The 27,095-nt window shown below is 48.5% G+C and overlaps 1 protein-coding gene and 1 non-coding gene across 2 annotated transcripts in view; one reads left to right on the forward strand and one right to left on the reverse strand.

The window, feature by feature from the left end:
- The window catches only part of LOC135235078 (MICOS complex subunit mic25a-like), a 69,489-nt gene extending 44,663 nt beyond the window's left edge, over positions 1-24,826 (forward strand). The window contains exons 8-9 of the mRNA XM_064300274.1: positions 6,905-7,040; positions 24,177-24,826. Coding sequence (XP_064156344.1) covers positions 6,905-7,040; positions 24,177-24,200 — 160 coding nt within the window. The 3' untranslated portion in view covers positions 24,201-24,826. The remainder of the gene's footprint in view (positions 1-6,904; positions 7,041-24,176) is intronic.
- On the reverse strand, positions 9,980-10,053 carry trnai-aau (transfer RNA isoleucine (anticodon AAU)). Its single transcript has one exon. It is a non-coding gene; the product is annotated as a tRNA-Ile (tRNA).
- Positions 24,827-27,095: the final 2,269 nt, after the last annotated feature.

Below are 27,095 nucleotides of genomic sequence, written 5' to 3' on the forward strand. Positions count from 1 at the left end.
TTTTAATTTTTAACCTGTTGCGTGCTTAATTCAAAACTCATATCTACATCGTGTAGAAAAATGAGTCTTCGTAACTGATGTCACGTTTGAAAACCAAAACCGAAACAGTAAAGTTAGCTACTTTCTCAGCGCTTGGCATTGTTACTCTTTGGTCATTGAAACGTTAGCAGGGTTACTGCTAGCTACTGTTTCTGTAGTTGGCGATGTTACTCTTTGGCTGTGGAAACGTTAGCAGGGTTACTGTTAGCTACTGTTTCAGTGCTTGCCGATGTTACTCTTTGGCTGTGGAAACGTTAGCAGGGTTACTGTTAGCTACTGTTTCAGTGCTTGGCGATGTTACTTGCTGTGGAACTTGCAGGTTATTAGCTACTGTTTCAGCAGTTGGATGCATCTTGCTGTGAACGTTAGCAGGGTTACTGTTAGCTACTGTTTCCAGTTGACATGCTACTTTTGGCTGTGAAACTTAGCAGGTTACCGTCTATGTTCAGTGCTGGCGATTTATCTTGCTGAGAAAGTTAGCAGGGTTACTGTTAGCTACTGTTTCAGCAGTTGGCTATTTTACTCTAGCTGTGGAAACGTTTGCAGGGTTACTGCTAGCTACTGTTTCAGTGCTTGGCGATGTTACTCTTTGCCTGTGGAAACGTTAGCAGGGTTATCTCAGAATTCCAGTCCTGTTCTCTGGAAGGGCGCTGAACCAAAGCAGAAGCGCTGTCCTTGGATTGTGCAGGGCACTGATAATTCTCCTTGAGAGATTGTTCTGTCTGTCCTGCCATTATTATAAGTGCTTTGCGTACTTATGCCATTGAAGTATATTTGTCATTTTTAACTGGAGAAAAATAATAAGAGGAAAACTGAACTTTTCTCTCCCCGTTATGGGTAGATGCACCCTGGCTCTTCGGAAGCTACAGGAAGTCGTCACACGGTGGCGGTCACTGGGGCTGTTTCCGGGTTTGGGGGGGGGGGTGGGGGTGTCTCAGGCACGGGGGGCTGTTTGGGGCGCGGGGACGTGTCCCAAAATGACCAGCGGTAGGTCAAACTCTCAGACCAACAGCTATGTTCCAGTCTGACAGAACCTTCCAGAAAGACCCACGGCCGGCCGACCCCGGCCCGCTCGCAGCCTTCCTTCTCCTTCTTCAGTTCTGCATACTTCCTGCCCTTTTTCCCCCGTGGGGAGGCGTTCATCATAAAAAGACGGGGCCCTGGGTCTGGGGCTTTCTGAAATCCCACGTTTATCGGCAGGCCGGCAGGAGGCGTCGCTTGACGGCGCTCCCTCGCGGGCGGCGGGCGCCCGGCCCCTCCCGCCGTAATAACCGCGGCGGGAAGCGGAGAGCGCGCTCGCTCAGCCGTGCCGTAGCTCATCAGCAGCGTCCCCCCCCACCTCTCCGCCCCTCAGCCGTAAGCACGCCGCGGCGTGGATTAGCGCGCGTTCTTATCGCCTGCAGCCCCTGTCCCTGTGGCGTCTGTGTGTTTTCCACTCCCTGCGTCTCCTGAGGACTTCTCTGCTCTAGATTACGGGTTTGCTTTTTTTTTTGTACTTTTTAGTACGTTTTTCGTTTGCGGACGGCAGCGGCGAGTTCGGATGTGAGGTGAGAGTTTTCCTGGAGCGCGGTCTCTCTCTGCAGATAGTTGCTTTCTGAAGTTATGGCAGCTCCAGTCAGTGGTTTTTCCGAGACGTATTTGCTCTCTGTGGATACGGTTGGCAAGATTCTAATTTACTGGTCAACAAGAAAATCTACTTTGGTTATTAGGACTGTTATTATTAAAACGGTGAGTCAGGACCTCAGCCTAAGGTCTAATCTGTGAAGGGCTTGGGTCTCCTGTCCCCATCACAGAAACAGAGCATACATTTCTAACTAACTGCAGAAGAGCAAAATTACTTTTAAGAAAGTTTTGTTTACCCTAGGATACTACCAACAAGTTACTGTTTGTCATGCTTGCATACATCCCTGTACATGCATGGCGCACTGCTTGGTGGTTGCGGGTTTGATTCCCAGCTTGTGCACAGCTCGTCCCCTTGAGTAGGTTTCAGTTACATATCCAGCTGTATAAACAGATCGTATGTAAAAAAGAATGTAACCGCCTGTGGTAAAAGTAAAAAAAGATCTTGTATCGTTCCTGAGGTCCAAAAAGGTGTGAAGCTTTTCCCGTTGCGCTCCTATGGGACTGTCCCCCCCCAGTGGAGGCTGAGGGAGCTCTGAGGCAGGGCTAATTGTGGGTGCTGTTGGGAGGCACCAACCTCTTTGACCCCTGACGTCACCCAGGTGATGGTTGTGGCCGTGGAAACGCTCCGCTCACAGGTGAGTGGAGAGAGAAGGCCCCGCCCCGTCAGACGAGGAAGTGCCAAAGCCGAGCAGCAAAACCGCCACCCAAGATGACCGCCATCACTGTCTTCAGACGGGTGGGCGGAGCAGGGGTGCCCATGGAAACGCTGCCAATCAGCTTCATTTAAGCCCTCACCTGCTTTCACGTTGTTAAACGTTAAACTATTTTTCCTTTTTTTTGCCAACAATTTTCAGCTGTATCACCTGTTTCTAGGACCCAGACCTGGGTCAAATAGGTATTTGTTTTGGATTCAAATACTTTTCTGTGCTTTACTGATCTCGTCTGGTGTATTGGAACCAATGTAATACTCTCAAAAAGTGCAAACCCCGCCTTCTGGCAGGCTGAATTACACCAGGCAAGACCAATAGAGCACAGAAAGGTATTTGAAGACAAAGCAAATACATACTTGACCCAGGTCTGCTCTAGGACCACAAGTTTGTCTCCATCAGACTACCTGCAGGGGTTTAAACTTTCGAATACGTGACTCAGTTCCTGTCTGTCGGGGGTCTGTGAGTCTGTGAGCAATCTGAAGGAAAACCCATTCTTCAGAAGAAAAAAAAATATCTCTCCTCCAAGACTAGTGGTGGGATGTAGAGTTTATTTAGAAGCAGCGCCTGCAGAACCCATAGACGGGCGCAGCGTGCTCATTCAAGGGAGCTGGAGTTCACATTAAGCTGAGGGTCCTGTCCTGTTGGATAAACATTAATTTAGCATATATGCCCTTCGGGGGGGAATTTTATTGGCTTTATTCAAACATCAGCTACTAGTGTTTTCATAGAGGACTGTGATTATACCTTTGTCCCGTGGCTAAGCTCATGTAGCATTTCTTTTGGCTGGTTTAACATCTCTCATTTTTTTTTTTATGGCGAGTAATAGGTGCCTGTAGCTATGCTGAGGAGAGCAATTATGCAGAACGCGCCGAGCGTATGAAGAGGAATCTTATTCTAGGCGCGCATCCAGCTTCAGCGTGCTCCATCAACACAGGTCCTGTTATCTTGCACCTCTTCCGCGCTCATCTTTCTCGCGGACGCAAAGTTTGAACTTTCCCTCGACGAAGGCACGCCGATTTATATTAATGGAAGCGCGGTTTTAATGAAAACAGGTCTTCGGACCTTCACAGATACATCACACCACACCACACCCCCCCCCCCCCCCACACAATACCCCAGGCTGTGGGGAACACAGTGGAAACCGTTAAATCTTTATGAGGAAAAGCGTGGATACATCTGGATACAAGTTAATGCTACTCACTCGGCATGTGACTAATATTGTCTGTTTGAAACTAATATCGGCTACAGTGTGGTACACAGGGCTAAACGTCTGGCAAAGTTAATGTGTCACATTGTAGGCTTTTTGCTTCAGACAGGAACACAGGGAGGGAGGGAGGAAGGGACGGGAACACAGAGAGGGAGGGAGGAAGGGACAGGAACACATTACATTACATTACATTACAGGACATTTGGCAGACGCTCTTATCCAGAGCGACGTACAACAAGTGTATAACCAGGACCAGGAAGCAAGTATGACGAACCCCTAGAGAGAGTACCGGTCCAAGTGCAGGGAAAACGCATAGTTCAACTGGCCTGATGGTAACTGATTACACTAACAACGAGAACGGCAACAACGCAGTCTATGGAAAAAATACAAGCAGTAGTTAAGACAGTTAAGGCACCTAAGTCACCTACGAAACAGCTGCCTAGTTACAACCCTAAGCTTACAATCATTTACAGGGGGGTAGGGAGGGAGGGGGAGAGGTGCAGCCTGAAGAGGTGAGTCTTCAGTCGTCGTTTGAAACAGAGGGAGGGATGGAGCGAGGGAGGGAGCGAGGTTCGCCCTTGAGCATGCAGCGCTAGCTAGTGCTTCTACGGGTCACAGACTCACAGTGCACCCTGTTCCCAAACTCTGAGCACAGCTACTGTCTGAAAACACACCTCTCCCACCTTGTGTACAGACTATCAGGTGTTGTTTTTCCCTCAAAGAAGGCTCTTATGCCAAATGAGATATTAATGTAGTATAGACAGAAAATAAACTATAGATGCGACACCCTGCACTGAAGTTCTCCCACAGTGCACCCGGATGCCAGTCAAGTGCCTGATCGAGCTACTGGCTAATTGTGAGGTTTATAAAAGCAGACCTTATGTAGGGATACTGAGGGCTGGGGCTCTGTCTTTTTCCACTGACTGACAGTTCCCCCTCCTCATCCGCTGGGGTTAAACTACCCTTTTTGGTAGAGCGCCATGGCTGTGTTCAATTGGCTGAATCTAATTGTCAATTAAATTTGATCAATTGGTTGGGTGAATTACCAAGGGGGGAATTACTTTTTTACATGGGTGATATGGGTGTTTCATAACTTTTTTATTCAGTTTCCCTTTGACTAAAGATCTGAGACCATTCAATGTGACAAATATGCAGTAATAGAGGAAGTGAAGAAAGGGTCAAATACATTTTCATGGCATTGTAGCTGAATCGACAGGGAACCAGGCTGTTCTGCAGCAGGAGCGTGGTGCCTGGTCCTGCCGATGACCTTCCTTCGTTCCATTTTCAGATTTGAGTTGAGTTTCAGAAGTCTGGTTGTGTTCAGTTGCCTGTTTGGGTTTTTCTTTGGGGAGGGGTGGAGCTTAACGGAGAAATGGTGTTAATTAGACCCTTCATCTCTGAGCGTTCCACACAATTACTGTCACAGGCTTCAGCCTGAAATCCGTGTCTGAGCCCCCCTCCCCGCCCCCCTCCAGGCCAGTCAGAAGCTCCACTGATACATTAGATTTTTACTGAAGACCTTTGGCCCGTTTCTGCTCAGCCGCTCCTACGATCATCGTAGGCCCTTTCCTCGCGGTGGCGGGGGGGCAGTTTTGACACGGAAGGGCAGTTTGTTATCAGCCAGCATAAAGAACACGGCTTGCTCTGCTCCCCCTCTCTCTCTCTCTCTCTCTGAGGATAATTAAATGGAGCTTCGCTTGATTTTAAAAAATAAAAATAAAAAAAGCAGGATAAACATTGTTTATCGTACCTTTAACAAGAGTGGATTGAAGTTTGTTTCTCTCTCTCTCTCTCTCTCTTTCTCTCTCTCTCTCTCTCTCACTTGTCGCATGTGTTGCATAGCTTCCACAGACACAGGACCTAAGGCTCCATAATATCCTAATGCAAACAGTTCGGTTGCACCGATCAAAGGCAGTCAAAGGAAAAAGTCGAAGCAGATGTTTTTGCGTGATTCCTGTCGAGTGGCGTGTGGAATGTTCTTTCGGGGGAAGCGGTGGGGTTAAAGGGGAAGGTCTTCTTTCGCTCGCTCCACCTCTGGAATTCGATATGGAGCAGCGGAGACTTCTGGAAACTTTTTCCTCGGGCGGTGGCAGGAAGACGAGAGGCGTCGTTCTCAACGCTGACCGCGTTACACAAACAAATTCCCCCCTGAGATGAGATGCTCCTGGAGCTCCGCAGACAGGCGGTACCTTCCATTCATCTGATTGGCTGTGAATTGACGTCAACGGATGGCGTCGCGTTTTTGGAAGCGGTGAGCATGAGCCGCGTGCAGAAAAACCAACGAGGTTCGGTGTGGGAAAGGTACCCTCGTCCGTCCTGTGCTCGTTGGGTAGGAGCTCCGGGAACGGGCGGCACCGAACGCTTGTGTCGATCTACACCAGGGACGAACGCTTTCAATTACCTTCATCGATCCGTTAATGGCAGGACCCAGTCGATAAAGTCAGACGTCCTGTTTTTAAAACGCGTAACGCGATGGGCCGTAAAAGCATGCGCCAGCAGGAACGGACCGCAGCCAAAACAATAACGTTCAGTAAGCTCATAGGCTTTTGCCTGTGACAGGCTTTTAATAAGCGGATAGGCTGTTGCATGTAATCCATTTACCGTAGTAGCCTGTTGTCTCAAAGTCAATAAACGCACAACCGACGTTTCTGATGAATGAAATGAAAGTGTCGGAATGTGGAACAAAGCCCCCGTGAAAGAAAATGGCCTGCGATGTCTTAATTTGGAGACAAAGCTTATTATTTTTCATTAACATTGCACCGCTGATTCATCGTGAGATTTAATTGGACAGTAATGCAGCAATGCGTTTCACAGATGGGGAAAAAATAATCTGATCTCAATTTAAATACAAAACCGACATTAAATAAATGGAAACGTAAAGCACCGACAATTGGTTTAACAAATGAATTGTACGTCTGTCACTTCTTTTACATGCCTCACTTCAAGTGTGCACCTTTCAGCGATGGATCCAGTACGAGCAGTGAGGTCATCATGTGTCTCTCATCTGTGCTGCACGTTTGCAGGCCGGCTGTGTTAATTTCCCATCCGTTCACGGAGGGACGTGTTACTGTCACGTAGTCTGTAACTCCATTACGGTCGGCCCACCCGCCAGCGGTAAAAGCATCGTTGCTAACAGCGCTAATGGATCAGTCGAAACACACCTACTCCTGCTTGGTGTGCCATAAAACGTACTTTTAATTATGATACATGATGATGTGTATCATTGGTTCTGGCTTTTTGACTGTTTGATAGTTTTGTGTTGGGTTTGTTTAGCTTTGCTGTGATGTGACCTGACGATGATGTCACCTCCTCTCCGCTCCTCCAGGCCGCGCAGCACAGAGCCCGCCTGCCCCACGCTGCAGAGCCAGATCCTGCAGTGCTACCGTGACAACCGCGACCAGACCCTGCGCTGCTCCGACCTGGCCAAGGAGTACATGCAGTGCATCGACGCTGCCAAGAAGGTGAGCCCCGCCCCCATGGCCACGAGCCAATGGCTTCACACAAAGGAGCACGGGCCCCACCCACATAGCCACGGCCAATGGCTTCACACAGAGGGGCACGGGCCCCGCCCACATAGCCACAGCCAATGGCTTCACACAGAGGGGCACGGGCCCCGCCCACTTAGCCACGGCCAATGGCTTCGCACAGAGGGGCACAGGCCCCGCCTACATGGCCACAGCCAATGGCTTCACACGAAGGGACACAGGCCCGCCCACATAGCCACGGCCAATGGCATTGCACAGGGGAGTACAATCCCGCCCACATTGCCACGGCCAGTGGCCTCACACAGAGGTGTATAGTTCTTGCCCACATTGCCACGGCCAATGGCTTCACACAGAGGTGTATAGGTCCTGCCCACATTGCCACGGCCAGTGGCATTGCGCAGGGGTATATAATCCCCGCCCACATTGCCATGGCAAATGGCATCGCACAGAGGAGTGCAGCCAGTTGTGAACTGCAGTCCTGGTTTGCTTTCTGCCATCAAAGTTGGCTGCGTCAGCCGAAACACGACCACTCCTGCTAGGTGTGCCATAAAACGTACTCCAGAAAGCCCATCACCGCAGCTGCCAGTGCTGCTGATTTCAGGAAATAAGTTTTCAGCAAAAAAATTAAGATTCAGTATTCCAGTTTTTGAAGTGTCAATCCTTTTCACGGTGGCATTTTTGTAGCAATGTGGATTCAATGTGTGTTTGCATTTTATAATTACTCCTCTACATGCTATTTTCCACTGATGGTGTCAGGTGCAACAATCCTGTATTCAAAAAAAGTAAAAGTATTCAAATGTGATGACGCAAACACAAAAACTTGCACGCCGAATGTAAAAGAGAAAGCGCCTAAAATCCAAAAAAGTGTCTTCAAAATTAGGTTTGATATGTCGCTCAATATTATCGCGTCAGACGACATTGTTTGCTGTCTCCAGGCAGTCGTCTTTCTATGAAATACGCTGTTGCCGGGTTTTCTCAGAAAAATAAGCGCGGATGTCCTCCCAATTATAGCTTTTTTTCAAATGGTATTTGGAGCGTGAAAACAAACTTTCGTGAATACCGGTCACCTCGCCAAATCCACCAAAAACAAACTAATTAAGGACAGACGCTTCAGTGAAGCTCTGCTGAATATATTAGCCATGGTGAGATAATGAGAGATAAAGCAGCCATTTTGGTTTTGGAGTAAACGGGCGTTGAAAGGGGATGTACGGCTGGCGATGGGAGCATTGGAGACTTCCGGTGTAAGACGCTGCTTTCCATGATCCGTTTCAGTAATGACCTCAGTTTACCTCAGCTTACATCTTCAGCTTCATTTTAAAAAAGTTTTTTTTTTTGTTGCCCAAAGTTAAAATGAGTTTGTTGTGTTGTCCTTCAGTGTTATCTACCAAAGACATCTAAGTAATTATTTTTACTTTTCAGCATATCTGCCCTAACCTGTTACTGTCCAGGTGTACAAATACTGGCCATTTACACTGATACCATCGCTGTGTGTGTACACACAAACACACTCAGGCGCACGCCCACACTCTCACACACACACACACACACACTTACACAAATACAAACACACATACACATAGACACACACACACACACACAAACACACTTACACAAATACAAACACATAGACACACACACACTCACGGGCACGCCCACACTCACACAGAAACACACACACACACACACACACACGCACTCACGCGCACTCACGCGCACACCCACCCTTACACATACACACTTACACAAATACAAACACACACACGCTCACGCACACGCCCACACTCACACATAAACACACACACACCCACATACACACACATGCACACACACTCACATGCACACCCAAACTCACACATAAACACACACACTCTTACTCAAATACACATACATATGCACACACAAACACACACACACACACTCACACATAAACACACACACGCACACACACACACACTTACTCAAATACACATACATACACACTCACACACACAAACGTACACACACAAATGCACACACACACACACACACACACACACACATTGCATATTCAGTCACTCACGTTTGCTTGTATCCATTTTGTAAGCCTCCTCTCATTCGCCAGCAGCTGAAGAGCGTTTGACGCCTTTATCACTGGAAATTCAGCAGCGCCGGGGTCCTGTAGCATCACCCCAGCCGGGTTCGGCTGGAGAAACGCTTTAAAAAGGGAAGGCAGCTGCTTAAAGCCTTAAAGCCCCACGCTGCTCCACGCTGCGGGGTTCAGATCCCAGGGGCCCCCTGAATGTCACCCGCGCTGACGCTCAGTCTCGCCGCTCTGCCGTCTGCTTCCAAAGCCAAGCGCACAGCCATTACACTTTTTCATTATTGGCTCAACATCGCATCGCACTTTCATTTTATCGCTGAAATAAATGTAAAAGTCTTGTGTACTGCATAAAATGAAAATAAGAGATAAAACACCTGTCTGAATCGTAATTGGTCAAAGCGAAGGACTGAATACTAAAGAATCCTCAATCTGGGGAAAATCTAGCAAAGCTGTTCAGGTGTGTGTCTGTGGAGACGTTGGTGTGGGGGGCAGGGTTTGTCTTTGTTCAGTGAAAAATCTGCGGTTTTGCCTGTATATATGCAGTCTCTCAGTGTTTTATTGCTTACTAACAAAGAGCAAATTCATTTTTGATTTTTTGCCTAGACAATTTCATTTGTGATACTTCAGTTTATATTCATAATTTGGGAAGAAATAATCTAAATTAGTATTGTAAATGTCTTCCTTTGTTTAAGCTATTTTTCAAGTCTCTGTGGTGTTCGCTTCTGGAGTTATAAAGCTTTAAATAGGGTACCCGCTAAATGGGCAAGGATTGGCCAGATTTGGCATGCGCACGAAGAGGTTAAACTGTACTGCCCTGTAAGCCATGCAAAAACAGTGGCCCGTACGGGGATCGAACCCGCGACCTTGGCGTTATTAGCACCACGCTCTAACCAACTGAGCTAATCGGCCGCTGTGCACGTGAGGAACGTTTAAGGAATTGGAACGTCCTTAAAGATGGAGGAGCTCAAATGATTTCCAGGTCAGGCGAGGACCAAGGAGCCAAACACGAATAAAATAAGGGATGTATTTCCGGGTTTGGAGCCCTTCTCCTGCCAAATTGCTGGTGGGGACAGACACATGCTGGCGAGTCATTCTAGTGCTCATGTGACATCTGGGTCCCCGGGAGTCCGTTTCAGCTCAGGGAGCAGGAACTTTGTTATTGAATAAACTCAGGTGGGATTCTCATACCTCATAGAACACCTGAGAAATACATGGCCAAAAGTATGTGGACGCCTGACATCCAACGTCTCATCCAATATTATGGGCATTAATATGGAGTTGGTCCACCCTTTGCTGCTATAACATTCCTTCTCTTCTGGGAAGACTTTATACTTCATGTTGGAGCATTGCTATATGAATTTGCAGGCATATACACACATACACACAGTCACACACACAGACACACACTCATACACAGAAATACACACACACACACTCACACCTGCACACGCGCACACACATACACACTCATACAGACACACACTCACACGCACACAGACACACTCATACACACACATACACGCACACACACTCACTCACACACGCACACACATACACGCTCACACAGACACGCACTCACACATACACACTCACACACAAATACACACATGCACTCACACCCGCGCATACACATACACACTCACTCACACACAGACACCCACTCATACCCGCACACACACACACACACACACACACACACACACACTCACTCACTCACACATGCACACACATACACACTCACACAGACACGCACTCACACATACACACTCACACAAATACACACATGCACTCACACCCGCACACACACACACACACACACACAGAGAGGGAGACGGGGAGATGTATGTACAGGGCTGAGAGAAGGGAGGGAACAGAGATGGAGGGATGGGAGACGAGTCCCTCATCAGTCAGGGCTAATGAAGAAGAATGAGAGTCTTCTGTCTGTCGCCACGGCGGCAGCGTTCCGCCCGTCTCCACGGCAGCGCCGTCCAGCCAGCCTGTCAGAGAGCAGTAATTACCTCTCCTCACCTGGGCGTCTCCCTGCCTCTTTCCCTCTCTTTCCCTCTCTTTCCTCCTCCTCGCTTTCAAACACACTCTTTCTTTCCCTCCCTTCTCCTCCCTTTCAAACACACTCTTTCTTTCCATTCCTCTTCCTCCCTTTCAAACGCACTCTTTCCTTCCCTCCCTCCTCCTCCCTTTCAAACACACTCTTTCTTTCCATTCCTCTTCCTCCCTTTCAAACACTCTTTCCCTCTCTCCTATCTCTCTCTCCCTGTCTGTCTCTGTTTCTCCTCTCTCCCTCTCCCTCTTTCCTTCTCTCTGTCTCTTTACCCTGCATCTCTCTCTCTCTCCCTATTTCTCTCTCTCTGTTTCTCTCTCTCTGCCTTTCACAGACTATTCCCTTCTTTTAACTTTCACCAGCCCTCTCTGCTCTCTTTCTCTACCTTTCGCTCGCTTTCCGTCTCTTCCTTTCTGCCTCTCTTCCTTTCAGCGCTCCTTTATTCCTCCCTGTCTCCTCTCTCTTTTCTGTCCCGCTCCATTCATCTCTCTCCCGCTGCTCCTCTCTACCTCTGTTGAATTTCAGTTGGACTTCACTGGCACCATATTTTTTTTTGCTCTGCATTTTTGTGAGCCTAACAAGTAATAACAGCACATGACATCACTGGAGCGGTGCTGGATAAGATAACTTATAAAATGTAATGGAAATGAAAAATAAGGTGAAGATTAGTATTGTGTGGGGGGAATAAGCTCTGAATAAATAAATAAAAATCATGATAATGACAAAAGTTAACATTTACTTTTCTTAGCTATGTTTTAGCCGAAATGAGCTGCAAATTTGACTAATAATTTCTTCTGGTCTGTACATTCTTATCTGTTTCTGTTTCACTTTGTCTCTCTATCTCTCCCTCCTTCCTTCTCCCTCTCCCTCTCCCTTGCTCTCTCTCTCCCCTTTTTCTCCTAGTGTTTATGTGCTTTGAGGTCTAGCAGCAAACAGTCCTCCCCCATTTTTCAGAAAGTGTCACTGTACTGGGTGAGAGAGAGGGAGGGAGCGAAAGAAGGAGGTGCTGGGTGAGAGAGGGAGGGAGCGAGAGAAGGAGGTGCTGGGTGAAAGAGAGAGGGAGGGAGCGAGAGAAGGAGGTGCTGGGCGAGAGAGAGAGGGAGGGAGCGAGAGAAGGAGGTGCTGGGTGAGAGAGAGGGAGGGAGCGAGAGAAGGAGGTGCTGGGTGAGAGAGAGGGAGGGAGCGAGAGAAGGAGGTGCTGGGTGAGAGAGAGAGAGGGAGGGAGCGAGAGAAGGAGGTGCTGGGCGAGAGAAGAGAGGGAGCTAGAGAAGGAGGTGCTGGGCGAGAGAGAGGGAGGGAGCTAGAGAAGGAGGTGCTGGGCGAGAGAGAGAGAGGGAGCTAGAGAAGGAGGTGCTGGGCGAGAGAGAGAGAGGGAGCTAGAGAAGGAGGTGCTGGGCGAGAGAGAGAGAGGGTGTGCATGTATATAATATAATTAATTTAATTCAGTTAACTTAATAGATAAGTATTATGTTCCTATCATTTGTGCTGTTATCGTTGATGCTGCTTGTCTTCTTTTTTCCTTTTGATTATATATTCTTACTGTAGTTGATTGCTGTTGTCACTACGCTTTGGCAATATGTATTTTTAAATATGTCATGCCAATAAAGCATTTGAATTTGAATTTGAATTTGAATTTGAAAAATTTGAGAGGGAGCGAGAGAAGGAGGTGCTGGGCGAGAGAGAGAGGGAGGGAGCGAGAGAAGGAGGTGCTGGGTGAGAGAGAGAGACTCCAAGCCGATCGCTTGTTAAATCTTTATTTCCCAAACGCAGGTGTTTGACTTCCATCACCAGGCATAGGTACGTTCAGCATGGTCATTTTTCCTGTCAGTCAGTCAATGGATAAATCAAGCAATCAATCAGTCAGTCAATAAATCAATAAATCAATCGACCAGTCACTTAATCAGTCAGTTGGGTGTGCATAACATGCCCCCTGTTCCAGACAGCAGCTGAATTAACAGCTCTTTATATGCTGTAAATGGCTGATGCTATTCTGTCTAAAGCCTACACATACACATAGCTGCCCAGGGCTGTGCTTGTTCAAGGTGTCATTGTTCAGGGAGGGATTTTTGCTGGAGTGGGGCTTATGAGAGATAGATACAGGAAGGCGACAGCTGGGATATCCTCTGCTGAACCAAGTGTGAATTCAAAGTTGGCTGTGACCAGCAGCACAAGAACTCCCGCTCTTTCTCCCGCGTCCACTAGGGGAGCCCTAGAGCCGTGCCAGGGAACCTATCGCACGTCAGCGCCTGATCCCCTCTGGAGTTTCAGAGCTCGGTGACCGCAGGCCGCGAAATCCGAGAACCTTCCGGCACTGAGAGCGTTCTTCTGCTGCCCCCTGTCTGTCCAGTGCACTTCCCCCCCTTAATTCAGAAAAATAAGTAAATACAGAAGAGCGCTTTGTTTCTGTGGATGTAATTAGCAGGGTCTTTGGGGCCGTGCTCTAGCGCGACTTTAATGGGATTTTTTAAAAAGTTCAGTCTCTGCGCTCTGTCCCCCGTCACGGTCAGGGGGATTATTTAAACGTTCGTGGTCGTTTGGCCCTGAGAGATTAGCCTCTCTGGGGAGGGAGGCATGCCGGCGCCGGGCCGATCGGCTGACTCCACCGGTCCGCGGCTTCTCAGCCGGCTGCTGGCCCGGCGATGGGCCCCCCGATGTTCTAAGATGTTCATCGCCTCCCCCCAGCTGCTGGGGTCGGGCCCAGAGGGATTGGGAGGGGGCGGTGGTCATTTTTAGGACTTTAAGTGAAGCTACCCCATCTTGGCCTCTCGGGATCCTTTGACCTTGAACAGGGGTCCTCAAACTCGGTTCTGGGGCCCCCTTTGTGTGTGTTGGATTTTTTGCCTTAAGCCAGTCCTCTGATGAAGGACGTTTGCTGAGAAGTTCAATGGTTTCCTTCCTCAGACTTATTAAGAGAGTACGAGATTGGCTCATCGCTGATCGTTTCTAAAGCTCGTTAGGTCCTGGGTATGAATGAAAGCCAGTCATCTCTCTCCTCCTCTGCCCTGGAGCTCCATACAGGACGTGTGTGCGTCGAGGTCACTGTTCACACACCCACTCCCAACATCACAGAACAGCACAGAGAATAAACACAACTCCTGATTTAATATATTCTCTCTCTGCCTTCCTCCTCTCTCTCTCCCTGATTCTCTCTAACACTCTCTCTCTCACTCTCTCTCTCTCTCTCTCTCTCTCTCTAACTCTCTCTCTCCCTGATTCTCTCTAACACTCGCTCCCTCTCTCTCTCTCTCTCTCTCTCCCTGATCTCTCTACTCGCTCTCTCTCTCTCTCTCTCTCTCTCTCTCTCTCTCCCTGATTCTTTTTCGCACTCTCTCTCTCTCTCTCAATTTCAATTTCAATTTCAAAGTGCTTTATTGGCATGACAAATATAGGCACTTGTGTTGCCAAAGCAGTGGTTATAACATACAACTATATACAATTAATCCGTTATATAAAAAAAAAAAAAAAAAAAAAAAAAATAAAATAAAATAAATAAAAAAAATAAAAATAAAAAATCTCTCTCTCTCCCTGATTCTTTCTCACACTCTCTCTCTCTCTCTCTCTCTCCCCCTCTCCCCCTCCCTCTCTCCCCTTTGTACAGGGTGCTAATCTATCCATGAAGGACACGTTCAGAATCTATCACTCTTTGTGAGAGAATTGCAGTTTTAAGTCGAGCGCTGCCTGTAAGCACATTTCCCAGCCCCGGCGTTTCAAACACTTATTTTTTATGAACTCATAAATTCCTTTGATTATATTTATGGCACTCTTTTTCATCCGGGCTCCTTTTTTGGGGGAAGGGGAGGGGGTTGGGGATGAATAGTGGGGTGTGTGGATTAGCCCTCCCCCTCTCCTGGTCAGAAACATGCAGGGGATTCTGGGGGATGTGGGGCAATACACATGCACACTGCCTGTGCTTCCGGAACTTTCTGTCATGCAAACAGTGACTCAAGCTGGGGATAGAGTAGGGACTGGTAATGTTGGGGTACCCAGGTGTGATACAGAAAGGTGCCTTCAATGGGATGGAGGAAAACCGTGCCATCTCCACTGAAAAACTGTGCTGTTTGTGTGTGGCGGTTACATTTTTTAAACATTTTTATTTGACAGTGACGCTCTAATCAACATTTCACAGATGCAGCTCCACTGTAAATTATGACTGCGGTTTTAATATATTAATCAGTACAGTCTAATTAGCGGTCTCATCGTCAAAAATGGAATAAGTCATTATAGCGTAATTACAGACATTAAAAAGGGTTTAACTGAAAAGGTGAAGACCTTCCAGCACTCAAACGGTTAAGGGCAGTCTGCCGGTCCCAGGCCGTTTGAGTTTAAACAGGGCTGTTTTTCCGTAGCGTGTGTGTAAGCGTGCCAGGTCTGGCTCGGAGTAACGCTCCCGCGGTAACGTTTCCCAGAATGCACGTAAACGTCGGCTCAAACCAGCTCCGAAGGTTCCTCCGCGGAGCCGGCTCTCGGGACCCGTACCGCCGCGCCGAAAACAGCCCGACCGCCGCGCGGGTTTTACTTCCTGTTGGGTTCGTTCAGTTTGCGTCGCGCGGTTCCGTCTGAAACAGCGCTAACGGCGGGCGCTAGCGGCCGTGTCGCGTACCGGCGCTGACGTCCGTCCGACGCGCTTTGCGTGACCTCTCCTCACAATTTCCTCCTTCAAAAGCAGCCGGTGTTTTTTTTTTTTTTGTTTTTTTTGTCGCTATTGACTTCAGGAGTAATATGCGAAAGGTGTGAAAATTATGACCTGCGGAATCGGTGGCTGAGTGCCGTTCGACCACGAGGCGAAGAACAGAAACCTGTGACGGACATTCCAGCGCAGAAGCTTTGTGATGGCGGATAAAAAATGCTTGGCCTTGGTTACCAGATCCATTGTGAGTGCTTAATTCATTCCTTTAGGAACGACTGCGTGCTCTACCGGTGAAGAGTCACGCTCGTGTCTGACTGCAGATGGCTGAGCTCTGTGTGTTATGACATGTGACGGCCTACAGTACAGTATCATTCGCCATTAAGAGGCTGTGCAGGCGACCTGACTCAAAATCGGCCGAGATGTTTATCTGTCCGAAACGCGACCCCTGCAGCGGTGGGCGTCCTGCGTTGAGACCCCTTTAAACCTCGGACGGGGGCCGGGAACGCGTTCTGGGTCACTGAGGCAGGAAATGAAACGAGGTCGGTGTGGAGTCCGGTTGCTCCACCCTGAGGTGGGGTCCAGGTGTCATGCCCCTGAACAGTGTGTTTAACCTAGATGACTGCAGTACTGTGTGGTGTTAAAAACCAGCCCAGTTTCAGTGGCTGGGTAATGTAGCTGTGTGCTAAACAAAGCCTCTTCCCGTTAGTGCAGCAGGGCCTATGGACCTATGGAGTCTGGGCTCGGACATCAGCTCACTGTGTCTGCGGTGATGGCTCACAATTGCTTTTGTCCTGCCAGCGGTCTTGTGAGTTTAATTTGGCAAGTGTTTCTAGAGTAACCGCTGCCAACAAGGGTGTAAAATAGTCACTGGCTCTCCTGTAATACTGCGTGGACTACAGGGTGTAAAATAGTCACTGGCTCTCCTGTAGTACTGCGTGGACTACAGGGTGTAAAATAGTCACTGGCTCTCCTGTAGTACTGCGTGGACTACAGGGTGTAAAATAGTCACTGGCTCTCCTGTAATACTGCGTGGACTACAGGGTGTAAAATAGTCACTGGCTCTCCTGTAGTACTGCGTGGACTACAGGGTGTAAAATAGTCACTGGCTCTCCTGTAGTACTGTGTGGACTACAGGGTGTAAAATAGTCACTGGCTCTCCTGTAATACTGCGTGGACTACAGGGTGTAAAATAGTCACTGGCTCTCCTGTAGTACTGCGTGGACTACAGGGTGTAAAATAGTCACTGGCTCTCCTGTAGTACTGTGTGGACTGTAGGGTGTAAAATAGTCCCTGGCTCTCCTGTAGTACTGTGTGGAATGTAGGTTGTAAAATAGTCACTGGCTTTCCTGTAGTACCTGTAGTACTATTATTGTTATAATTATCAATATTATGTTTTTCAAATGCAATGCAGAAAAGTGTCATTCTCTGCAGCACACGCTGTCCATGGTTCTGAAAGAGGAGAATAGTGCCATAGATGGGAGATTCTGTGCACAAAGGCCTGGATTCCAACAGCATTTTATTCTTAACTTTGAATCAATATTTACTGAACCCGTTTATTTTCTTCTTCACAAACACAGTCCGGCTCGCTCAGCTATCACCATGGTAATCTTAAGAAACGGCGTGTGCACTGAAACAGTTTATTCATCTTCATCACGTTCTGTAACAGCGCTGGCTGTTTTCTGCTTCAGAGCTGTGGCTGGGGTCCGTATCCCAGAATGCCGAGTGCCCACGCCCCCCTCCCGGCTCTCCTCCCTCCCCCCTCTCTCTCTCTGGTGCTGATCAGAAGGTCAAAGGGCAGGCATGTTCCACCAGTGCTGGATACCCGTGGCTGACAGCTCTTTCCACCCCTGCCCCCCCCCCAAAAAAATCTCTCTGGACACAGTGTTCGACGGCGTACGAAACCCGCTCAGCTCATGGAACCCTGGGCTCTGGCCAAACGTCGTCTGCCCCGCAAGGCCTCCATGAGCCGCCACCCCGCCATCCTCCACACTTCTGCTCTCCGCGTCTCCCAGACAACGCCGCACGCAACAGAGGAAATATTTACCAAATACATTCACGTGATGCTTTTTTAATACGTTATCCTTCCCACTGCACTGTAACGCCTGACTGTGCATGTCTAAGGGGATATGAGTGCCCTTGCTGTGAAATCCTAATCTACCACATCGCCCCCTGCTGCTTCTACTCATTAACGCCATTCAGAGCAATTTCACAGCCAGTATTTGTAGGTTCGCTATTGGAGTCTGGGCTTGTCTCTTAGCGACGTGGCGGGTGGTGATGGAAGATGGCTGCCCCGCCTTTATTGGAACGTTGGGGCCCAAATGATTGTGCCAGAATCCAGTCAGAACAGAACCAAAACCCACCCAGCCCGACGGGAACAAACACCAAAAAACAAGGTGGCGGTGTAGCGTAGAGGTTCGAGAACTGGGCTGGTTGCTGGTTTGAATCCCAGGTGGGACACAGCTCTTGTACCCATGATGAATGAGCTTGGTCTGAATTTTACACATTTCATATGTAAAATGTCTGTTGAATTGCTAAATCCAAATGAAGTGTGATGAATCAGATCTGAATTCGTGAGAGAAACATGCTGAACCAGATTCCCTCTTTCAGCCCAGGCTCTCCATCACCATCAGCTCTACAAGGTTACAGTATGTGTCATTGGCATCCTGTTAAAAATCCTGCGATCTGATTGGCTCAAAAAAGTGTTAGCCAGCATTATAGTGTAGGTCAGTGGATGAGCGGAGTCGAATCGTTCGGGTTTGATCTCACTTACATGAGATCATGATTCGTTAGTAGTTAATTACCTGACCTTTGGGTTATTAGCTAATCAAACCCATAGGTTTATTAACTAATCAAATTCATTGCTGTATTGGCTAATTGAATCTATTGGTTTATTACCCAAAAAAATCCATTGGCTTATATAGCGTATATAGCGTGTTTTTCAGTGATAAGGGGGGAAATCTCCTCAACCACCACAGCAGCAGCAGCACACTCATCTCATATCAGCCAATTAAAATGGAGGGTGATGACCCTTGTAGAAAGTGCCGTGGGATCATTGATGACCACACAGGTTTCACGTCTCATCTGAATGACGGTGTCTCCTAAAGCACAGTGTCCCTATCACTGCACTGGGGCATTGGGGTTTATTTGGCTACAGGGACGATGACCTCTTATAGCTGACCCTCACCACTTCCAGCAGTATCGGAAACCAATATGTACTGTAGCCAATAAGATGAACATTAATTAACCTGCACAAGTGTCCTATTGGTGAACTATTTAACATGACTTTACTAGCCCTTGGCGTTAGCTGTATCCTCAAACCCTTTTGCCACTGGCTCAGTCTCCCTCTTGCACCTATGTGCCTCTTAATGTTATGTTGTAGGTTGATGTATTTATTACTTCTGAGTAAGCGATGTATTAATGGGTACTATCGGCTGTGACCCTAATGACTTGGCACCAGCTCTTCCTGGTCTAAACCCGTTTGTGTGCACTCACAGTCACTCTGAATAAGAGCATCTGCTCAAAGCCTGAATGTGGATGTAGTGCGGAATGTGTGTGAATGGCAGGTTATAAGCAATGTGTTATAAGCAATGCGTTATAAGCGATTCCTCAGCGGTGCCACTATTTGATAGTCTACAAAATCCATTAGGTTGTAATGTCGTATGGTTTTACTGGTAAAATTTTAAGATGCTGCAGCTCTTAATCTTGTTCATCTGGTAACAGATAAACAATTGTTGAAGCAATCATACTAAAGTTTACTCATAAACCTTACATTCTAGTTCATTATCAATTACAGTACAAAAACGAAATGATATCTCAACAAAAACACGGTTTCGACATCCAACGATGCCAGGTTACGCAAGCAAAGCAGTGTCATTAATTAAAGCATGCCAAATATAGGCCCGCCATTAAATGTGGACATGTGAAGTTGTATCTGAAATCTGAGGTCTTTACATGAGATCAGAAGGTACAGAAATGAATGCTCTTAAAGGCTGAGAGTCTGTGGTCATTGTAGTCATTTCTGTAGGGAACCCTGAAGAGTGCCAAACTCGTTGTTGTAATAGGTATAGGGCGTGATCCGCCAAGCCGTAGCTTGGCAGATGGCGTACCTTGCCATGCCAATGTAATTTGTGTACTCAATTCAGTTTCATTATGTGTAGATCACTTTTTACAGAAAAAAGAGTAAAAGAACCTTACCAGAAAAACAGGAGATGAGAAACATTGTGCAAAACTGAGCCTGAATCCTCAAGAAAACCTACAGTTGAGGTAAAAAAATTAAAATAAAAAAAAAAACCGTCACAGGTAGATTCTGGTAGCAGCTGGTCTGGAGACATGGAGGCAGTACCAGTCCCTTTAATCCTGTCTGTTCTGTACTCAGCCCAGCCTTCCTGAGCCCAGGTTAAGCCCTTCATCCTGGGCTCTGTACGGGCAGCCTGCTATCTCAGCTTCTGTGGATGACTTTGCTTTATAGCTTTATAGCTCGTATTTTGTAAAGAGCACAGCAGCCTTGGAAAATGTTTTCATTAGTTAATTGGGACATGGAGCTGCGGGAGGGCCTGTGTTCTGACAAGTTGGCGTTCTGGCAAATCTCATTTCTGGTAAATTGCTGTTCTGGTAAATCTCAGTTCTGGTAAATCACCTGGTAAATTGCCATTCTGGTAAATCGCCGTTCCGGTAAATTGCTGTTTTGGTAAATTGCCATTCTGATAAATCTGCGCTGTGGTAAATCACTGTTTCGGTAAATCGCCGCTCTGGGAAATTGCCATTCTTCGCACCTGTTCTGTGTCTGTCTCACACCGCATCCTGCGTTGGTCAGCGGGTGAGATGCAGTCCACTGTCCATCTATCCATCCATTATCCATACCCGCTTATCCTGGGCAGGTACAAGGAGGGTGCTGGAGCCTATCCCAGGGTGCATTGGGCAAGAGGCAGGAATAATACCCCCTGGATAGGCCGCCAATCCGTTGCAGGGCTGCAGTCTTCTATGATTTTGTTATGGGAAAAAAGCGACGCAGGGAGCTCTTGGTCTCAATATCAGAGTTTTGCTTCTTCCACCTCCCCCCCTTCCCCCCCCTCGTTCTTTCACCTTGAGGACCGATGCGTTACCATGGTATCTCTCTACACATTATTCTTCTGAGTACTGTATGTTCCTGACATTGCAGCTTTTTAAAATAGCTTTTTTTGTTGCTTTTGTACAGTTTCTCACTGTTGCGTCTGAATGTGTGAACACATTCTGTGTGTGTTACTGTGTTTAAATGGGTGAAAAAGTACTGCGTGTTTGTGGAGAGGCAATGCATGTTGAAGTTGAACATTTGTGTGTGTGTGTGTGTGTGTGTGTGTGTATGACAATGTTACTGTTTGTGAGACTGTTTTTGCTTGTGTATGAGAGACGTGCAAGGACTCCTCTTCCAACTGCATCACGCACATGCACACACACAAGCACATAAAACACATACATATACAAACACACACGCACGCAAGCACATACAACACACACCCACATAAATACATGCACTCAAAAACATATAAAACACGTACTGTACATACAACACACATACACATAAATGCATTCTATACACGCGTACATACACCCACACACACACACACACACACACACACAGACACCCACACACATACACACCTACCCACACTCACTCACACACACACACACACACAGACACCCACACACATACACACCTACCCACACTCACACACACACCTACCCACACACACACACACACACACACACACACACAGCTCGCTGATGAGTGGACACTGCGTTTCTTCATCTTAATTGAGTTGGGAGGCAGGGCCTTGGCACCTCTAGACGGTGTGTTTATTAAGAGCCTCAGACAACGGCTGATTCAGCTGTAATCAAACCCGGCGCGCGAGAGCCCAGATTAAACAGATCGCTCCGATTTGGGTGCCGGGAAACAGCTCACATTAGTTTGGTAAAGACCTCAATCTCCTGGGCTGTGATTGGTGTTCGCAGCCGCCAGCAGCGAGCAGGTAAATTTGAATAATGAGTCAGCGCTCTAGTGTGGAGAATACGTACGTATACAAACATCCCACACATTACATGCACGTATGTATGCAGGTACACATACACACGCACATACGTGTCCTGCACACGTTTGCACGTGCATAGAAACATGGACACACACATATGCAGACCATTCTGAAACTGTGTACAGTTTGTCTTTCCATCTTAAATAGATCTGAAAATCCTTCTGCAGATTTCTGTATGCCTGAACTTCACTTTAGGTTGATGTCAAAGCACCGCACTGCCTCCAGCATGAGTCTTTTAGGTTTATTTTTAAAAGTTTGGTGTAAGACTGTGGAAGCAACGCAGAAGCCGGTCCGTTGTCTACAGATATTATCACACGTTTCTCATTATTAGAGTAAGAAAAAGAGGAAAAAAGAATCGCTTGTTTCAGGAACTGCCTGCTGCGTAATCAAAGGTTTTTTTTTTTCAATCACATAGTGGGAAATTTCTGTTAAATGACACTGTTGGTAAGACCTGCGAATGAATCCTCTTCTGATTGGCTGGTCCGCGCGAGGGCAGCGGTTAGCAGCAGCGTTAGCTTTGCGTCCCTGTCGCCTCGTCACGGTTTCCTGTTCTGCAGTGGGCGGCGGCGGGCTCTGCTGCCCTGCCCTGGCTTAGCGGTGGCACGGCGCCGAGCCAAAGATAATTATTTACCCCCGGAGGTCCCGGCGGACCCGCGCGGCCCGCAGGCCAGATGCCAGCGGCCGGCTTCGCGGCGGAGGTCGAAGACGGCGCGGCTTCAGACCGGACCGAACCGGCCCTGACCGGCCTGCCGTCGATCGGTCTTTGACGTGACCGCGTTTATGATCACTCTAGGCATTAGCGATGCTAGCTCTGAGCTGTCCGTGCTCCTCAGAATATGTGAATGTGTAAGTAAGAGATCCTTATCCCTGTGAATGGGAGCTTATTTTAACTGGTGATTTGCAGGTTGGGATAATGTCTGCATGCCTCTCTCTTGCTCTACTGTGAATTTCCACGGTAGGTGGAAGATGGAGGCTGAGAATGTAGCGCTTCACGTAGAAAGCAGGTTTGGGGATGTAGTTTTAGAGGTAGCATAGGTTGTGCTGGTGAAGCCATGAAAAACATTTGGGGCCTGCTTTACTAAGACTAACGTGTGCAAAAGCTTTTAGCGCATGAAATATCAGTAAGGTGACCAATGATTGGTCAAGGTCTTTTTTTTGCACCAATCATTGGTTCTGTTATTAGTTTGTGGGTGCTAAAAGGGTTTGCACATGCTAAAGGTCTTAGTAAATCAGGCCCTTAGGGTTTGGCAGTAGCTGAGCTGAGGTGACGCGTTTTGTTCAGCCGGGCGGGGCTGGGACTGCCGGCAGGGTCCGGATTCACCCGGCAGGGTCGACGGCCACCGGCAGCACCGGCAGGATCCGGATTCGGCGATAACGGGGAACAGCTCACCCGCACGCGCTCCATGGAGCCCGACGAACATTCTTTTAGGATTTGTTCCTTTAATTTTTCCTTTCTTCACTTTCTTTTCTTTTTTTGGGCTCCTCGAGAACCTCTAACCCGCATGCAGTTTAGACAGGATAAAGGCGGGGAGCTGGCTCGCAACCAGGGGGTTGCGAGGTCAAGTCCCAGATGAGGCAACACCGATGCATCCTTGAACAAAGTTCTTACCTCGTGCCCCAAAGTGCCCCCCCCCCCCCACCCAAACCTGCAGAAACAGATAGTCAGTAAAAGAGTTATGTAAGCTGGCCCAGCTAAGGACGCTGTGGAGAAAGTGAGTGACAAGGTGAACCGGAGTGGGGTCGAAGCGCTGCAAGCTGATTGGCGCGCCCAGCAGGAAGTACGTGAGGTGGCTGATGAAGAGATTTTCAAGTTCAAACAGAGCTCGAGAGGACTTCTGATTGGCACAGAGAAATCCATGCCTCCAATTGCGACTCTAGATTGGAGTTATCGGAAAACAGCTTCTCAGCATCTGAAAATGTAACTCAGCCAGCTAACGCATTTCAAATTTTTTACATCCTTTGTGCAACTTCATTAAAACTTAGATTAAAGGTTTTTAAATGTGTGTGTGGGCGCAGGTGTGTGTATGTGAGAGAGAGTATATGTGTTCGGTGCTTTCCGTTCAGCACTTTCATTAATGTTATGTGTCTTTGGCATGTTCAAATACAGCTTTTATATTGAGTTAGCACTAGCTTAGTTAAAAATAGCCTCTCCCTTATTAAAGCTTCGAGCTAAGCAAATATTTAACCTGAGGGTATATCAGGGAATTGTGGGAATGAGTTTTTGCAGGGAATCATGGGTAATAACCGCTTGTTTTTTTTTCTTTTCTTCCTTCCCTTGCAGAACCTGCTGGTGAACCACGGCTGAGGCGGAGAGCCGCCCCGCTGTCCACCCGCTCAGCCGCGACCGCGACCGCCAACCTTTTTCTGAACCGGGGACGATGGTCGAAAAGCGGCGTGCCTTCCCCGTATGGTTTTAACGTATTTATCCTGCTTCATTTCTTAAGAGTCACACTACGGAGCGCGCCCGCACGGTCGGACCGGTCCGCGTGGTCCCAGCGGGCCGAAGACGACCGACCCCCGGTCCTGGGTTCACCCGGGAAGCTTCTGCCGCTGAACTCAGGAGAGACACCCTGAACTCCCGAAATCAGGGGCGCGCGGTCAAGGCCGACGGAAATCCACAAAAAAAACTGTTTAATTTCACACGATCGTTGCTTTCATAAACCTTTATTTTGACGGTGCGTTTCCCGCATAGCGTAAACATTCGCGGGATATAAAAATAGCCGAATGATGCATGTGGATCAGAAGGTACAGGCTAGCTCACACACGCCCCTAAAGGCTTTTTCTGTGGGATTTTCTGACCGATTCGCACGCGATTTGCGCTCTGACGCCTTGCACTCTGTCTCCCCTGACCGCGCGCTCCTGAGCGGTATAACCCTAAGGCTGCATTGTACTCGTAACGGCAATAAAGCTCCCTCCTGAGGGCCTCTTTCACCACCGTCTGCCGTGTCTGTCTTTCAGCCCTGGCTGCGAACGTTCTCACGAACCTGAGGTGCGCACGCTTGTCGGAAAAGCACGCGTTTAGGTAGAGATTCTCTCTGTACAGAGATGCACCCGGCACTTCAGACTTCAACATCCCTGTTAAATGCACACATGCGCGGAACTAGAATCTATAGGTCACTTTTTTTTTTTTTTTTTTTTTAATGATATGCTGTGTTGTAATCTGAATTTTATTTAGTGAGTTAAAATGACCGTTGTGCTACGTGGAGATTTGTCAGCAAATTCATTGAATTTAAGTTCATTGTTCTGAATTGACGGAGTCAAAATGGAATTAACTCCAGCCAAATCCATCACCTGTCCCGACAGCGCGTGTTGCCGTGGGAACGCATGGCAGTGGTTTAAAGGTGCGGCAGAACTTTCTCAGGAGGTAACCCTCACAAATTTTCTCAGAGAAGCTGTGCGTCAAACTGACTAGAGGGTTAGGCTCCGCCCCCTCCTCAGCTAAAATGCTTTTCTGCATTTCCAATGCCACGCTGCACGGAACAGACCGGAGGGTTAGGCTCCGCCCCCTCCTCAGCTGAGGTGCTTTTCTGCATCTCAAACGCTACGCCGCGCGGAACAGACCGGAGGGTTAGGCTCCGCCCCCTCCTCTAAGCTAAGGTGCTTTTCTGCATCTCAAACGCTACGCCGCGCCGAACAGACCGGAGGGGTTAGGCTCCGCCCCCTCCTCTAAGCTAAGGTGCTTTTCTGCTCTCAACGCTACGCCGCGCGAACAGACCGGAGGGTTAGGCTCCGCCCCCTCCTCTAAGCTGAGGTGCTTTCTGCTCTCAAACGCTACGCCGCGCCGAACAGACCGGAGGGTTAGGCTCCGCCCCTCCTCTAAGCTAAGGTGCTTTTCTGCATCTCAAACCTACGCCGCGCGAACAGACCGGAGGGTTAGGCTCCGCCCCTCCTCTAAGCTAAGGTGCTTTTCTGCATCTCAAACGCTACGCTGCACCGAACAGACCGGAGGGTTAGGCTCCGCCCCCTCCTCTAAGCTAAGGTGCTTTTCTGCATCTCAAACGCTACGCCGCGCCGAACAGACCGGAGGGGTTAGGCTCCGCCCCCTCCTCTAAGCTAAGGTGCTTTTCTGCATCTCAAACGCTACGCTGCGCCGAACAGACCGGAGGGGTTAGGCTCCGCCCCCTCCTCTAAGCTAAGGTGCTTTTCTGCATCTCAAACGCTACGCCGCACCGAACAGACCGGAGGGTTAGGCTCCGCCCCCTCCTCTAAGCTAAGGTGCTTTTCTGCATCTCAAACGCTACGCCGCACCGAACAGACCGGAGGGTTAGGCTCCGCCCCCTCCTCTAAGCTAAGGTGCTTTTCTGCATCTCAAACGCTACGCCGCGCGGAACAGACCGGAGGGTTAGGCTCCGCCCCCTCCTCTAAGCTAAGGTGCTTTTCTGCATCTCAAACGCTACGCCGCACCGAACAGACCGGAGGGTTAGGCTCCGCCCCCTCCTCAGCCGAGGTGCTTTTCTGCATTTCCAATGCTACGCCGCGCGGAACAGACCGGAGGGTTAGGCTCCGCCCCCTCCTCTAAGCTGAGGTGCTTTTCCAGTCAGATAAACACTCTCCCTGGCGTTTAAGCTCCTGCCCTGCGGGGATAACCAATCACAATCCCCGCTTCCTGCCCGCTTATCGCACAGCCTCGATTATTGCTTTCAGGCAGCATGAAGAGCGGGGCCTGTAGTCTTACAGGGCGTGAGCCCCTCTGAGGCTGCGAGGGGTGGGGGTGGTGGGGGGGGGGGGTGTTGGGGGCTTATCAAACGCTGGGGCTGAAATGGCAGGCAGCAGAACATGCGGCTTAGTCATCCCGTAATCTGATGTTTCTGGAGAGCACTAAAACTGCGAGAGAACGTGTGGAAGAATTTTTTTTTTTTTGGACGTGAGCTGAAATAGGATTCTGTTTTAGGCTGGAGTTAAATTTATTTGCTCTTGCGATGGTGGAAGGAAGTCAGCCTTCGTTGTTTACAATCAGCATGTGAATGAACAAATGCACTAAGCTGGTTTGGATGGATGGAATGCCCTCTTAAGGACTGGAGTTAAACTGCAGACACAGCGCCCCCGCCAGGACTGGAGTTAAACCTGCAGTCACAGCGCCCCTGCCAGGACTGGAGTTAAATCTGCAGATGCTGTGGCCACCCAGCACTGGAGTTAAACCTGCAGCCACTGCAGCCCTCCAGGACTGGAGTTAAACCTGCAGACACTGCGGCCCTCCAGG

The sequence above is a fragment of the Anguilla rostrata genome, chromosome 11 (assembly GCF_018555375.3).
Source record: "Anguilla rostrata isolate EN2019 chromosome 11, ASM1855537v3, whole genome shotgun sequence".
Taxonomy (NCBI): domain Eukaryota; kingdom Metazoa; phylum Chordata; class Actinopteri; order Anguilliformes; family Anguillidae; genus Anguilla; species Anguilla rostrata.